General features: G+C 39.6%; 1 protein-coding gene across 1 annotated transcript in view; it reads left to right on the forward strand.

The window, feature by feature from the left end:
* Nucleotides 1–5,840: 5,840 nt before the first annotated feature.
* The window catches only part of GKAP1 (G kinase anchoring protein 1), a 79,849-nt gene continuing 68,586 nt past the window's right edge, over nt 5,841–17,103 (forward strand). Inside the window, exons 1-3 of the mRNA XM_059926322.1 lie at nt 5,841–6,153; nt 6,601–6,734; nt 14,500–14,752. Coding sequence (XP_059782305.1) covers nt 14,543–14,752 — 210 coding nt within the window. The 5' untranslated portion in view covers nt 5,841–6,153; nt 6,601–6,734; nt 14,500–14,542. The remainder of the gene's footprint in view (nt 6,154–6,600; nt 6,735–14,499; nt 14,753–17,103) is intronic.

Genomic DNA, 17,103 nt, shown 5'->3' on the forward strand with positions numbered 1-17,103 from the left:
TAGTTGTTGTTGTTTTGTTTTTTCCTTGGAGACATCCCTTCTGGAGCCCTCCATCCTCCTGTGTCAGAGTAGACTGTTTGCTCTCCAGGCCTGCCACACAGTCGTCATCCTGGAACTTCCCTTCACCTTTATCTCAGGAATTCTCCCTATTTTCTCCTTTGTTGGAGCTCCTGTTTACCAGGTAGGTCCTATGTGTTTCTGTTTCTTGGTTTACACCCTTATTTTTTTTTTTTTTTTAATTTTATAACTACTTTATTTATTTATTTATTTATTTTTTGGCTGTGTTGGGTCTTCGGTTCGTGCGAGGGCTTTCTCCAGTTGCGGCAAGCGGGGGCCACTCTTCATCGCGGTGCGCGGGCCTTTCACTATCGCGGCCCCTCCCGTTGCGGGGCACAGGCTCCAGACGCGCAGGCTCAGTAGTTGTGGCTCACGGGCCCAGCTACTCCGTGGCATGTGGGATCTTCCCAGACCAGGGCTCGAACCCGTGTCCCCTGCATTAGCAGGCAGATTCTCAACCACTGCGCCACCAGGGAAGCCCTACACCCTTATTTTGATGAGGCATCTCCCTCTAGTAGATGCCTGAGCATATGTGAGTTAAAATTTTTTACTTTGACATCTTTTTCTGCTCCCTCCATTGTGTCTGTTTCCTCTGTTTCTTTTCTTTTTTTCTTCTTCTTCTTCTTTCTTTCCTTCCTTCCTTCTTTCCCTCCCTCTCTCTCTGCCTTTTTCCTTTTTTCTTTTTTTCTCCTGTTTGTTCATTTCAGACTCTTTCATGTAAGGAGGTTTCTTCAAATATCTGCAGATCCTGGACTATTCACTATTGACTAACAGTGGATGAGAGCTTCTGTTGGTAGGAACAGGACTTGTCTACTGTTGGGCTTCATTGTAAAGAGATAGGTGACAAGCCACATTCTCCATTACAGAACCCCCAATTGTCAATATTTGTAGGCCTTTACTCTTGGACCAGCTGGTTTTCCACCTAGAGGAAGCTTCTAATTCCCTGACAGGATCCCAGCATTCTAGAATCTGAATTTGGGAATGAAGCTGGGGTGGGGGGGATATGTCTCATAACTCAACATGCACAACTTCATTTAATTCTGCTTTTCTACGAAGTGGGTCATCCCTGTCCTTAGCTCTGCCTGGGGTCCAGAGGAGCTCTGAGTCAAACTCTCCAGAAAGTAAACTTCCTATCTGCTGAGTTAAGGCAGCAGGGAGTGGGTTAGGGACTGGGGGAAGGAAGGATCCCACTGTTCATCATAAAATCTTCATAATAAATTCTCATTCTCAGTTCCACTCTACTTCTGCTTTCAGAGGTGCGGCAGCTCTAGCTTCAGACCCTTTCCAGGGTCTGGGATGTGAAAAGGTTCACTCTGGCTGGCTCAACCTCCTCCCAGAAGCTTAGATATTAAATTTCCTAGTTTGGGTAAGTTAGTTGTCACTCATCCATCTCCTTCCATGTTCCTAAGTTTGTTGACATCCTTCTTCAGCAGGGATCTTTTATCCTGTTTGCATTGTCTTTATGGGTTTATACCTTTTTTATCCCTTCACTCTCATTTTAATGAGGTATCTGGAGTGAGTAGAGAAAAACACGTGATCAATGCACCGTGTTTAACCAGAAGTCTCCTTACCATTAACATGAATAGATGTAACGAACATGTTTTCTAAGTGGGAAAAGTCCAAGTATAGTTATAGGCAATTCTATAAGAATTAGATATAGATTAGTACAATAATATACCTAAATTTTACTGAGTGCTTATATGTGCTAAAAAGTCTTTTAAATGCTTATATGTATTATATATATTAATATTTTATCCTCACAATAACCCCATGAGATGGATGCTGTGATTCAACACCTAGCAGTCTGACTCCAGACCACCTATGCTATATAATGGGGTACTTCATGTTTTAAACTACAGGTAATCTTGTTATTTTCAACTTGTCAGGCCTCTAATCAATCCCTATTTATTGTTAGCTTAAGCTATAGCTGAGGTTTTTCACATAGAATTTTAACATTTACAGCACATTATTTGATGTGGCAAGGCTAGCGTCACTTTTGATGTGTCTATTTGAAGATACATGTTGGAGGTAGGAGTAGTTTATGACAAATTTTAAAGCATAGTCATTTAAACTGGGAACCCTGGCATGTGTTTGTTTTATAATACTGACAGATGGGCATTTCCTCTTAAAGAAAGCAGTCACCATCTGTAATCTGAGAGGTCAAAGAGAAGCAATTAGAAATCTCACATTAGTAACAAAACTTTAAAGTGCCTGAAACATGCAAGAGTTTAACATCTTAAATCACTGATGGCCTTGAACATCTTAATTCAGAGCATTCAGCCCCTCATTCTTTGAAGATTTTAGGACCAGGCTCATTATCACTCTCTTCAAGGCTACTCACTACTCCAACACCACTGCCACCTCTGCAGATAATTCCTTGCAAGATATAGATATAGATATAGACATAGATATCTTTCAAATCCTTACTGCCTCTCAGTTCCTTAACCATCTCTCTTGGAACAATCTTTGCCCTCTGCTATCTCAGCTACCCACTCTGATGGTCATTCCCTACACCTTGACATTACTGACATTACTTCTAATTTTAATTTCAAGCCTACTACTCTCCAACCCATCTCTTCTCTTTTCAGGTCATTCTCTGTGGTACCTAAACTCCAACAATTCTTCAACCTGATCAGAATCACCATTCCATTCACTCTCCCATCTTTTCACAGTTCCCCACCCCTCTCAAAGCCTTATTTCTTACCACATCTGAAATTATAATGCCTCCTTTGCATCTACCCTCAACTACCCTTTGCCGATCTCTCCCCATCCTACTTGCCCAGCCAAATCTCAGTCCTGGGTAATCCAAAACTGCCTACTCAGTGCTTGTGCATCGCATGAGCAACTAAATCTGTCTGGAGAAAAATGCACAACCATACTGACTGGTCTCACTATAAATTCATGGCCACTCACTCAGGTGCGCCCTTATTAGTGCCTGGAAACCTTACCATGTTTCCCTCATCAATTCCCTCTCCCACACTGACAGACTAGTATTTCATCTCTCTTCCCCTCTCCCTCCCCCGCTAACTACCCCCTCATTACTTTCAGTTAATAACTACATGAGCCACAGTAGGCTAAACTGCTATAACAAACAAAAATGTTATGGCTCCTACTCAATAGAAATTTATACCTTGCTCACAAAATAATCCAGAGTGTGTGTTCTAGGTCAATGGGCAGCTCTCCTTCATCCCTGCACGTTCTTTCTTGTGGTTCTGCCAACCTCAGGGACTTGTAGTCATCTGTATAATCCAGCTGGCAGGAAGGAAAAACGCATGAAGGAGGCACACTGGCCTGGCAGTGGCCGACATCATCTCTGCTCACATTCCAGTAGCAATAACTTCACCTTTGACCATACCCAACTGAAAGAAAGGCTGAGAAAAATAGTCTCTGTGGTCAGGAAGAAAGAAAGAATACATTGTGATGGACAATTAGCAGTCTCCCAAAATGATCTTGTTTCTAATTTCACAGAGAAAATAGAAGCAACTAGAAAGGAACTTCTATTTTGTCCCACTATCAAATCCACAAGCCTACTTTGATATGTCCCATATATGTGGGGACTGGAGGGATTATATTTCTAGGCTGTCCCCAATCACAAAGGGGCAGTTTCCAAGCTTTCAGTTAGAACAACATGGTCATAATGACCACACCACCTAATCACAAAGTTCAAACATACCTTCTTTCCTTGCACTTTTCGACCTCTGTGGTTTTGGATATTGTGATCAACCCTCCTTCCTGCCCCTGTCTTTGTGAAACTCCAGTGTATCTTGCTTTAGTGATTCTGCATTTCTCTGGTTCTCCTCCCACTTCCTCCTCTCTTTCTTTGCTGGCTTCTCTATCTAGATTAGATCCCTTCTTTATTTGTTGGCTTTTCTCATCTAGGTCTGAGCTTCTTAAACTTTAATGTGATACAAATCACTTGGGGTTCTTGTTAAACTGAAGACCTGATTCAGCAGGTCTGGGGTGGGGAGGGCTGAGATTCCACCTTTCCAACAAACCGCCTGGTGATGCTGGGCCAGTGCGGCTGGGCCATTGACCATGCTTTGAGTAGCAAGGTTCTAAAGAAGATGTTCTCCAAGATTCTGCCCTTTGTTTTCTTCTTTTCTCTCACAGTGATATCACTGCTAGGCTGATAACTTCCCAATCTATCTTCTAGTTCAACCCTCTTACCTTTACTTCAAAACCTTTACATCTAACTTCTCAGTGTCCACCTCTATCTGGCTGTCTCAACAATCTTTCAAACCCTTAAAATGTCCAAGTCTAAATTGATATCTCAAGAAGCAGTTCCTATTCCTATCTCTAATTGTCTTTTTTCTATCTTCTATAATTATCTCCAAACTCAAAACCTCCATTACCTTTTATTTTTCTCTTCCTCCTTCATGTATGTTCTCAAGCAATCCCCTCTTACTGGAAAACCAATTAATCAAATGCCAAATTCTGTAGATTCTGCTTCCACATCATCTTTTAGCCAAGCTCTTTTAGATTCCTCCTGCCTTACCTTTAGTTCAGATTTATCATTACCTTTTACCTGGCCTATCGCAAGTCTATCTGACCATTTTGCCACCTCTGATTTCTGTATCCATTCACAGAGAGATCAAAGAAAAGCAAGGTTTTTAAACCCCCAAACTTTTAAACCACAAAAACTAAGTAATGATTTGAATACAAATTCTTCCACTTGGCATCCCAGGCCCCGTTCTCCTCTGTGTCTGCCACTTCTCAACATGCCCTAGAGCCTTACCATTTTCTTTTCCTGAACACAACTTCCATTGATTCACCTTCATATATGTTCTCATGCTGTCTCTTCTTGCTGTAAAGCCATCCTCGTCTCCTTCAAGGTCAATCCCAAATGCCTTCTCCTCCTTACTGCCTTTCTTTCCTGATTCCCCAGACAGGTCTGAGCAGTTCCCTGATACTCTGCAGTACTCTGTATTTTTCACATGGCATCTGTCATGGTTTGTCTTTTAACTGTTTTATCCTTGTTTTATTTCTTATTTTGAAGGCAAGGATAACAGCTTTAACTCCCCTCTGTAACCCTGCAGCGTCTTACCTATGGGGGCGTCTACTATTAGCTGAAACAAAGTGATTCAGGAAGATAACGTGACGCAACGGTAAGCAGCACAGAATTTGAAGTCAGTACAGGTGTGTTCCGGCTGTGCCGTTTATTAGATGTGAGGCTTTGGGTAAGTCACTTAACTTGGCTTGTAAAATGAGAATCCTAGTACCTGATGGAGCACCAAGGGAGGTAACGTGAAAGTGCTGTAACTCTACAGAGAACTGGGCAATGTTCATTATTTTCCTTACAGAGAACTGATGCAGTCTTTCTATTCAAATCTTGTTTGCAGGACCAACCCTACTTCACGAACTGGAGGTCGAGCCCGGAGGGGCTGGGAATTCGGGCCCCCACGTTCCACTGGCCCTTTTCCACTGCAGGGCTAACTGCTCTCCGCGATGCAGGTGAAGCCGCCCAACTGCAGGGGAATAGCCTGGAGTCCTACTATTCTCTCGGGAGGCCTCGGTCCTTCCACCTACTCCGGGAAAGCCCTTCTCTTCCCGGTAACCCCGAAGACCGCGGCGCCGCCGCCTACGTGAGACGTTTGGACCCTGCCCGGCCCCCGTAGCTCCCCTTCTCCAGCAGGTGGGTCTGGTCCTTTCCCCCAACTCCGGGCGCTCACGTCACCCGCGAACCCCTACCCACGCGACAGCGCCGCAACCAACCTGGAAAATAAACAAACCCCCGCGCGCGGCGGCAGGCGCGCCAGGCCCCTCCCCCGCTCCGCCCCGCGGCTCTCACGCCGCCCCCTCCGCCGGGACTTCCCTCCCGCCCTCGGCTCGCGGCCGTGTTTTCCCCGCCCCTCACCGCAGCCCGCAGCCGCGCTCCCTACAGCGGTCCGCCCGGCCCGGCGCCCCGGGGCCCGTTAGTGCTCCGTGCCCGCTTGCGGGGCCGCCGTGCGACCCCCGCCCGGCGCGAACACGCCCCTGCCCCCCGACACTTGACCCAGCGCAGTCCCAACGCCCAGTGCGGCCGCCCCAGGAGCCGCGGAGCGGCGGCGGCGGGGGGAGGAGGGAGAGGAGGACCGTGCCGGCGGCCGGGGAGGCCCGGTGAGTACGCGGAGGGCGGGCCGCCTCGCGGGGGTCCGCTCCGGGGCCCCTGAGGCGGTGGTGGCGGCTCGGCCGCGCCGCTCCATGCGCCCCCGTCTCGGCAGTTGGGGACTCGGCCTGAGGCGATGGGGCCCGCTGTCCGGAGCCGCTGGGCAGAGTGCGCGGGAGGGCCGCTCCTTGGGAAGGGCCGCGGCCCCGACGCTCGGCGCTGGTCTCGGGGGCGGCGGAGAGAGACCCGCGCCGACCTCAGGCCCAGGCGCCCGGGCGGTGCCTGCGGTTCCCGAGACCCCGCGGGGGCCGGGGCCGGGGGCCACCGCGGTCGCGGGGCCGTCGAGTGACAGGTGCCGCCGCCCCCTCCCCGCCGCGGGCATCGCGCTCCCGCCCGGGGAGCCAGGCGCTCGGAAATTTCTGGAGCTTCGAACTGACTCGTTGTTTTCTCCCTTTCAGGTTTTGAAGCCGCTTCTCTGCCCGAGTTAGGTCTCGCCCAGCTCTGTTTCCTTCTCTATGTACTTTGCGCGAATAAATTTTGGAGCCTCGGTTAACAGCCTGTGGGTGAAATTTGGCTTTCATTCGTGAATGAGGTATAGTGAATTACTTTTTGAGTAAAGTGCTCCTCCTCCTCTCCGCTAACTATTGAAAAGTAAAAGGGAGAAAGGTTTTGAATTTTGTTTGTTTTTTTGTAGTTATTGTTTGGAACAAGCAGTCTTCCAGAATTTTTGTCATCTCTAGCACTTAGGGTGCTTGGTAGGTATTGAACAATGATAAAAAATGACTTATTAAATTGTCTTTTCTCTCCGCCTTGTTTTAGATTTTTCATTCTTACCTTAGCTAGATACTACAATTGAGTAGGTGCTATGGCTTTCATTAGAAGCACTAATGAAAGATCGTCTTTCCTCTACTGAAAAGCCAGTGACATTTTCTCTGCACTGTTTAGTACTATTTCTTTACGTAGTAAACGTGCTTGTGATTGTAACCTGAATCATCAGTTTAATAAATTTGACTTGCAGCCATAAGAATATTGAACTTTGTGGCAATTAAAAATTTTTTAAATCTTTAATCTGTGGAAACGTAGATTTTTTTTTTCTCAACAGGTTCATAACACTTAAGTTCTCATCAGTCAAATCCTAATTAATGGAAGATATTGTCATAAATGGTTACAACAAACTTATCTATAAGATAATCAGTCAGGTGGCTTCACTCTTTAAGAGTGAAGAACCCAGAAGTTGACCAAGAGATCACTGGGGCAATTGAAAATACATGTGCTTTATTCACGGGCGAATCCCTTAGGTCCTCAACCGGTACCTGCTTGTACTTTTTGCCTAGGTTTTTCAACCCACAGAAATTAGGTGATGCGGATTGGAGAGGGGAGGCAGTATTTAACTATGAAGAAAAGAAAATGGAATTTAGGATATACCCATTAAGTTTATATGGTTTGTTTGCACTAAGTTTGTTGCGAGCAAAGTTTTGGTATGCTCTTGGCACTTACTGGTTGTGAACCTTATTTTATAAGAAGCCAAAGTGAAAGATATTGTGTAGTTGTGTTATTTGAGGAACAGAACGTAAAATAATACGATAAAAAAATTTCACCAGGTATTAAGTCACTCATACTCAATGCCATTTCATTTTATGGTTTTTGTTTTTTTTTTAATCTAAGCTATATTTCAGTGAGCCCACACTAGTTGGTATCTACATGGTATTCACTTCTTTTTTCATTAGGCTTACTGGTCGATAGTGTTAATGGAAGATGACTGTCATTCCATTTTATAAAAGGGATATATTTGGTCTTGATTGAGGAGCTTATACATATACCAGTTTTGAAGTGCCCTAATTGTGGTTCCCTGGACTGAGGTATGGCTACTCCTACCATCTTTCTTGACCTTAGAGAGATCATAGTCTAAAGGGATTACATCATAGTGGCACTGGTCCTCAGAACCTTAGTAGAGGAGCCCAAGAGGATCAGCTGTTTATAAATCCTTCTGCTTGCAGTTTAGGCTATTCATTTTAAAAAGTAGTTTACTTAAGCTCCTCATGTATCCTAGTTCTTTTTAATCAATACTTTGAAACCAGTTGTGTTTCCTAAACAAATATGCTAATAATCACTGTTAACTCACATTTGCATTCTGGGAATTGGGGATTATCTCTAGCGCACTTTGCATTTTCTTTTGCTCCATTCTATTTTAGAGCATGTCTTTGAATGCATAGATAGCTGTGTACTTGGGGAATGTAAATATTTTTAAAAAAACCAAATTCAATAAATGTATCTTCTGTGTGCCAGGTCCTGTGGTTTTGTTAGGGGTGGAAAGAAGAAGCTCTTGCCTTTCAGGATGTTGAAATCAGGGTTATAAGGGGCTAGGCACAACAGTAAACAGATAATTTTAAATAAATCTATTCAGTAATAAAAGTAAATATAAACTACAGAAATATTACAAAGGAGGGAATGATTAAACAGGCAGGTCAGAGAAAGCTTTATAGAGATCCTAGCATCTGAGCAGGATTTTAAGGAACAAATACAAGTTGTAAGTGGAAGAGATGGAGGGCATTTTAGGCAAAAGGCACAGCAAAAAGATTTGAACAAGTAAAACTAAATGTGTGGTCAGGAAATTTTAAGTAGTTTGTTTTGCTGGAGTACAAAATCTGAGGAAGGACAGTTGCTATAGAAAGCCCTAACATATGCTCTAATATTTAATAAGTAATTGGCTTTTCTAGTATTGAGTATATATAAAGTGGAGACTTCACTATAATTTGATTTTGCTGTAATTTTAAGTATAGAGGAATTAATAGTTTTTACTAATGGATTCATTAAGAAATTATAGAATGTTGCACTTATATGTGATGAGCTGCCTGCATATTTATATTTGTAAACTTACTTGTTTCTTGTGCATTTGACCTGAAACATTTGTTTTCAAATTATCTTTCAAATTTTCTTTTGTCTTCCTTCAACTACTTAAATTAGCCTTTAAATTATTTTTTAAAAGGAGACTCAGGATTTCCCTGGTGGTCCAGTGGTTAAGACTCTGCAGGTTTGATCCCTGGTCAGGGAACTAAGATCCCATATGCTGCGGGGCGTGGCAAAAAAATAAATAAATAAATAAATAAAAGGAGACTCAAAGGGAAGAGGAAGAAACATAGGAAATAATCATTAAATTTCTGGACTAAAAACCTAATTTGTGTAGTATTTTAGTAATTTTTAACTATTTAACATAGAGCACTAGCCACTGCATTCATAGACTGACCAATGTAGGTAGCTTAGTGGATGTCCACTGTATTTTTGTTTTGTGTACCTTAATTATGTCCTTGTTATTTAAGTGTATGTTTATAAATGAGCATTTATATATACTCAAGTATCTGGATTTTAAAGACCATGTGATGGAGAAAGAAAGGGAAGATAACAGGAGGAGGGAGAAGCACTCTGAATCTGTTTATCCAAGTATCTCTTAGATATGACCATAGGTGGAGATGCAGAAGTTTAGGACACAAGATCTCTAACCCTAGCCTCACAAGAATACTAACCCTAGCCTTTCCCTGAAATAGTATCTTTAAAAGTCTAATGTTTTTGTGGTCTGCTTATTTATCTCTTTTTCTCTTCAAGGTTTTAAAGCAGTTTCAAATGAATTCCTGGATTGTATAACATGATTATCTTTTTGCAAATTCTGAAAAATTTGTTAATGAAGGCAATGTTTTCTTAAAAACATGAACCATAATCAGTCTTTGACAATTGCTTTGTGTCATTTATCTTCTCAATCACTAACATAAAAGAACCTGAGGCATGTCATTGTTAATTCTGACCTGTAGTTGCTCTTTTTAAGTTTTGACACAGGGCAGAAAAATCAATATTGCATTGATTACATTATGTTTTTCTTTTTTGAATTTGGGTATAGATGACCATTTTTCCTTTTCACGATGAGAGTTTTTTCTTATAGAAGGAATATGGTCGTTACAGAATATTTGGGGAAATAGTGAAGACTATAGAAAGGAAAAGGAGTAGTCCCATGCATTTCCTTCTTTTGGTGTGTAAATAAATAATACACATATTTACACAAATTGGGGATTATTTTTATATTTTTATTCCCTTCTTTCATTTAAAATTTACATTTCCCCCCTCTTCCACCTCTGAAGTACTGGTTAGTGTATGGTATATAGATTTTTGACATAGTATACAGATTTCTCTCATGGCTAATGAGGTAGTTGATGTGTTGGCTGTTTATCACTTTTTTTTTTTTAAGTACAGCATGAGTACAGATGATGAGCCCTTCCAGTTGTCCCATCTCCTTACTCCCTCAGCTGCTGAGTAGAGCTATTTTTGGCCTTTAATATTTACTATTATGTAGAGTATAGTGCAGGTGGCTACCACTCTCCTATTCTCCCACCTGTACCCCTTACCAAACAAGGGATCATTGGAGGTGAGCATTTCCCCTTTCCATTTACCCTTTCATTAGTTAGAGAAAGTATTTTAACACATGGGTTGCTAAGATGTAGCATAGGTAGCTGCCTCAGGAAAATAATTATTTTGAGTGTTTATCACTGATTCTTTTGTCAGTTAACAGTATTTGTTCCAATGCTTTCTTTTCACTTTGTCTTTCTTTTATTCTTTTCATTCATTCAGGAAACATTTATTGCTTGTTGTGTGTGTCCACTGTATAAGACATAGTCTCTACTGTGATTCTTGGGTTTCAGATAGATTGGTGTTTTCCTTATGCATTATGTTAGGTATAATCTTTAGGTCTCTGACTCTTCAGTGGCCGACTGCTCAACCACAAATTCTCAATGCCTGAAAACTTTTTTCTTTTCATTTCAAAGAAAAAAAATTTCTGTGAGCTTTGGCGAGATATTTAGAACACCTGTGAACATTTCACTCATGCAGAACAATCCAAATATGAAATTCACAGTTTTGATATCAGTCCTGAAATGGAGAGGAAATGTATTTGTGTAAGCTATCAGTGATGATAAGATTAGATTATATTGCAGTAACAACCTGAAAACCTCAGCAGCTTAAAGCAGCAAAGTTGCTTTCTTGCTCAAGCTACATATCCATTACAGGTTAGTAAGGAGATTTTGTTCATTGTAGTTTTAGACTCCATCAGACTTGACTGTAGGAGGCTTCATCTCAGCATACACTTCCACAATAACAGAAGCAGAGTAAAGAGAACACGGTGAACCATGTTCTGGCTTTTAAAGCTTTTTAAAGCTTATATTTCACTGGTAGTCACATGGCCAGCCTGCATTCAACATGAGAGTGATACGTAATTCTCTTTCAGGGAGGGGCAGTGAATATTTGTGAACAGCTATCATATGCAGTTTATAGTTGCGACAGTTAAAATTAAATACAGTAGTTGTAGAACAACTGTGTAGGATTAGTGTACCTAAAGTGGTCAAAGCTACTAAAACTTACAGGATTTTAACATGGCATGTTGAAGTTGAAGCAGAATTAATGTTTTCCATAATATTTTTGAGTCTGGAATTTCCTTTTCATTTTGTAATATTTTCTTCCTTATAGTAACTTACAAAGCCTTAATTTTCATGTCTGTGGGAAAGATTTAAGCCTAAAAATACGTCATAATTTTAATGGTGTGATGTCATCTCTGTATGTCGTGGTATTTTATCTTAATCCGTATGCTTCTGAGCATAGGAGCAATAGGTATTAACGTGGTATTGTAATAAAAATACTTTGATTTCATAACTATTAGATGACATCTTCAAATCTCAGTTCTTCTTTTGATTTTTTTTCATTGTTTAACAAAAAATTGAAAGATTTCCAAATAATTTTCTAGATTCTTAGGTTAAGATGGAAGATTGAACGTATGCTTCTCATTTTTGTTCCCTCCTGAAAACATGCAAACTGTAGTGTGTGGTTAGCTTTCAAAATGGACCTCAGTGATCCTCACCTCTTAGTATTCACGCTTTTACACAGTCCCTTCCCACAATGAATAGGGTGGACCTGTGTAAACAGTAGGATATTGTGGAAATAACAGTAGCTAGTTCAGATATGAGCACTGTGGCTCAAGACAGACATGATAAAACTGTAAAGAAAAACAAAGGAATAAGTAACACAAATCAGGATAATAATTATCTCTGGACAGAGTGGGAGTTGGGGGGTTGCTATTGGGGAGAGGCATGGGGTGGGTTAACATTTTGTCAATCTTAGTGCTAGGTACTTGGAGTGTTCCTTTTTTTAAAAAAACTTAATAGTTTATTCAGTTATGTACTCAATACATTTCAAAATAAAAATAAATTTCTCAGTTTCACAATTTATTAAGAGAATCTGTTTCTTTTGAATTGAGAGAGTACTTGGTCTTCTAGTAGTTACAAGGCTTCTTACTTAGAAATTGCAGAGTAAGGTTCAGCAAATCTAGTTTCAGGTCCTGACTTTGCCAGTAACTTGCAGAATGACCTAACCAGTCTAAGTACCAGTTGCCTCATCTGTAAAAAAGGATTTGGGTTAGATATTACTAGAGGACCTTTTTTGTAAAAAAATTTTTTTAATTGGTGTATAGTTGATTTACAATGTTGTGTTAGTTTCTGGTGTACAGCAAAGTGATTCAGTTTTATATATATATATATGTTTTACTAGAGAACCTTTGCTATCCTGTCTTAAGTTTAACAGGCTCTTAAAAAGCTGAAAGGTACCAACAAGGGATTAATTTCCAAAATATACAAACAGCTCATAAAGCTTAACATCAAAAAAAAAAAAACCCAATCAAAAAATAGGCAGAAGACCTAAATAGACATTTCTTCAAAGAAGACATACAGATGGCCAACAGGCGCATGAAAGATGCTCAATATTGCTAACTATTAGTGGAATGCAAATCTAAACTACAGTGAGGTATCACCTCACACCAGTCAGAATGGCCATTCATTAAAAAGTACAAATGATAAATGCTGGGGAGGCTGTGGAGAAAAGGGAACCCTCCTGCACTGTTGGTGGGAATGTAAATTGGGGCAGCCGCTATGGAGAACAGTATGGAGGCTCCTGAAAAAACTAAAAATAGAGTTGCCATATGATTCAGCAATCCCACTCCTAGGCATATATCTGGAGAAAACTCTAATTCAAAAAGATACATGCAACCCAATGTTCATAGCAGCACTATTTGCAATAGCCAAAACATGGAAGCAACCTAAATGTCCATCGACAGATGAATGGTTAAAGAAGATGTATATACATACAATGGAATATTACTCAGCCATAAAAAGAATGAAATAATGCCATTTGCAGCAACATGGATGGACCTACATATGATCATATTAAGTGAAGTAAATCAGAGAAACTCAAATATCATATGATATCTCTTATATGTGGAATCTAAAAAAATGATACAAATAAACTTATTTACAAAACAGAAATAGATTCACAGACGTAGAAAACAAACTTACACTTACCAAGGGGGGATAGTGGGGGGAGATAAATTAGGAGTTTGGGATTAACATATACACACTACTATATATAAAATAGGTAAACAACAAGCACCTGCTGTATAGCAGAGGGAACTATAGTCACTGTCTTGTAATAACCTATGATGGAAAAGAATCTGAAAAAGAATATATATGTATATATATGTATATAAATAACTGAATCACTTTGCTGTACACTTGAAACTAACACAACATTGTAAATTAACTACAGTAAAAGAAAAAAAAGCTAAGAGAGGTAGGGGGCACTGAGACTAGTGAACTAAAACATAATGGTGGAAGGTGATTTTGAAAAGTTTCCTTTGGTTGAGAGAATTTAAGTTCTCTATTTTGCTGTCACTTCTCTAGAATCAAACTTAAGGCAGAATTTGTATACGGTAAGAATGTTCTTTGTTTCCTACTCCTTTTTTCCTGTCTTGGAAGTTGGGGATAAGTATGTAGCTGGACCAATGGTCTCTGTGTGCGGTGAAAAATGATATTCTTACTCTTCCATTGTAAACCATATTGATTTAGGATGTTCTCCATAAATATGTATATATTAATCAGATTTAGGATGTTCTTCATAAATATGTATATATTAGGATAGTCTCCATGAATATGTAAATATACAGCAGTGTATTTAAAAGAAAGAGGAAAAACATTAATTTTTGGAAACTGTATATGGAAAAATGAATACATTGTATTGGTGGTATTCTTGTAATAATTGTGAAATCTCAGTATATCATTTTTCTGTTTTATATTATACAGTCTTATGTTGTTTACTTAAGTTTAAAAAGTATGTTATTGCCAATAGAACTGTGTGTATGAATCCAACTGTTACTAAATTCAGTGTCAGGAGAAGTGTATGTGTGTGTGTGTGTATATATATATATATATTTGTTCTAAAATCTGAGACAAATTTTACTGTGTTTATTCATCTGCCTCCTTTCTCCCTTCCCACAGGAATTATTCTTGACAGAAGTATTTTAAAAGAAAAATCTTTACAATGGCCTCAGCAGTACTTAGTTCTGTTCCCACTACTGCTTCTCGTTTTGCCTTGTTGCAAGTGGATAGTGGCAGTGGTTCTGATTCTGAGCCTGGAAAAGGCAAAGGTCGGAATACTGGAAAGTCTCAAACAAATAAATCAACTACAAATGAGAAAAAAAGAGAGAAAAGAAGAAAAAAGAAGGAACAGCAACAGAGTGAAGCAAATGAGGTAGCAATTATAATTATTCATGTCTGCTTTCCCAGTAGGTTGTATGCGTCATGAGGGCAGATACTATCTTGTTGACCTATGTATCCACAGTCCTGGTCCATAGGTACTTGGTAAATATGACTTGAATGAATGGATATAAATTTGTGTGTATTTGAAGTCAGATGTAATGAACATATTTTAAATTGCCTTTTTTTCTTTTGTTTGTGGAAGCTTATGTGCTCATTCCAAAAAGTTTCTGAAAAACAAGAAAGTCTTAAAAGGAAACAAAGGTCATTTGTAAATATAACTAGAGATATAACAATTAATATTTTGGTATGTGTTTTCTGTATACATATATAAGTTTACTTGAATATATAGATACATTCATATATACATTCATATTTTACTTAAATGAAAATGAGACTATATAATAGACTTTCATAACTGGCTTTTTTAAAATTAGCATGAGCAGTTTTCCATATGAGTAAATAAAGATCTACGTTATTTTAAATGACTCCACATTATTTAAAATTATGTGGCTTTGTCATAGTTTACTTAATCAGATTGTTGTGATAAACATTTAGGTTGTTTCCCCTTTTTTCTTTTTCTTTTTTTTTTTTTTTACTGTTATAGACAATAAGCCTATGACTAGACAATAAGCCTATGACTAGCCTTGAACATACATTTTTATGCATTTGATGGTCATCTGTTTCTTAAGGGTAGTAAACAGGCCCTTCTCCCCTAGACATGCCTAGCATGAGTTACATGACCAACATTTAATGCGCCCATTTATTTTTAAAAGAAACGTTGAAAAACAACTCTAGCCTGTGTCTGTTTGTCTTTTAACAGAAGAAGCAGTCAGGTATTAAGGACTTTTCTCAATATCACTTAATGAGAGAAGTAGTAAAAGTGTTTTTTTCCCCCCATATTCATTTTATAATATCCCAAGACTTAGAAAAGGCCTTTCCAATTTGTTTATTTCCATCACCATTGCTTTCTAAGTATCTCTTTAAAATGCTGCCACACAGAGAGCCACTTTAAAAGACATTTTTCTCACCATACAACCTTTCAGAAGTTCAGTCTTACAGAACTTTTGATTGCCCACCATTTTCTTTTTGGTATTAGATGTGGGGAACAGAAAATAAGGTAATAGTGGAGTTTACATTACATTGCTGAGAATGAGCCTGAGGATCCTCCCTTCCCACTTCCACAGCTATAGTTCTGTCAGTCTACTTTCTGTAATAAATCAGTAGTGTACCTGCCATGGCTTTGTCTCTAGCAGCATCCCCTCTACTCTGTCTTTTCCACAGCAGAAAGCAGCTGCTTAAAGCGATGTTTGTATCTCATCACTCCCTCTTGCAGAACAGTCTATTGATTATCAGTTAAATTGTTGATCCTTGATTTGAAGCCTCTTCATTGGTTTCCTAGGGCTGCTGTAACAAAGTACCACAAACCAGGTGGCTTAAAACAACAGAAATTTATTCTCTTAACAGTTCTAGAGGCTGGAAGTTCTAACCATGGCGTCAGCAGGGCCAGGCGCTCTCTGAGACTGAGTAGAATCCCTCCTTGCCTCTTCCTAGTTTCTTATGGTAGCTGTCAGTCCTTGACATTCCTTGGCTAGTGGCTGCATCTTTCCAGTCTGCCTCTTTTGTTACATGGTGTTCTCTTTGTGTATCTTTGTCTATACCCTTCATTGGATTAGGGCCCACCCTAATTCAGTATAACCTTAATCTTAACTTGATTATATTTGCAAAGATCCTATTTCCAAATAAGGTCCCATTCACAGACAGCAAGGGTTAGGCCTACAAGATATTTTTTGAGAGAATACAATTTAATCCATAGTAGCCTCTCAGTATTTTTCTCCCTGTTTCAACCTCTGTGACTAAGATTTTTCTTATTGTTGGGAGTGGCTTGGCCAGTACAGTTTTAGTTCATTATGTTACTTTGTGGACTAGGCCCTGTATTTTTAAGGACTAGCAAAGTAGTTAGAGTTCCTTAAGCTATCTTCTCTCACTATTTAAACTTTTAAATTTATAAGCTATTAAACTTTAATCTTATTGAACCCTATTGTTTTGTATTTTAAAAGCATACTTGTTATCCTGTTCTCTACTCCTATAAACTTCCCTTTAGTAAAGCAGACTCATTAAAATGGTGGTATAATAGAGTATAATCCATTCTCACTTATTAATCATTTCATCTAGAAATCCACCAAAATTATCTCAAATGCTGGTGAAATTAGCATTCTACAAAAGACTACAAAAAATTCAAATAGTGACTTTGTGAGTTAGCATAATGAGTATTTAGAAGTATAAAAATATTGATTTCTTAACTTCCAAAAAAATCATTTGTATCCCAGGATTGGTAAACTGAAT

Source organism: Balaenoptera ricei, chromosome 6 (genome assembly GCF_028023285.1).
Source record: "Balaenoptera ricei isolate mBalRic1 chromosome 6, mBalRic1.hap2, whole genome shotgun sequence".
Lineage (NCBI taxonomy): Eukaryota > Metazoa > Chordata > Mammalia > Artiodactyla > Balaenopteridae > Balaenoptera > Balaenoptera ricei.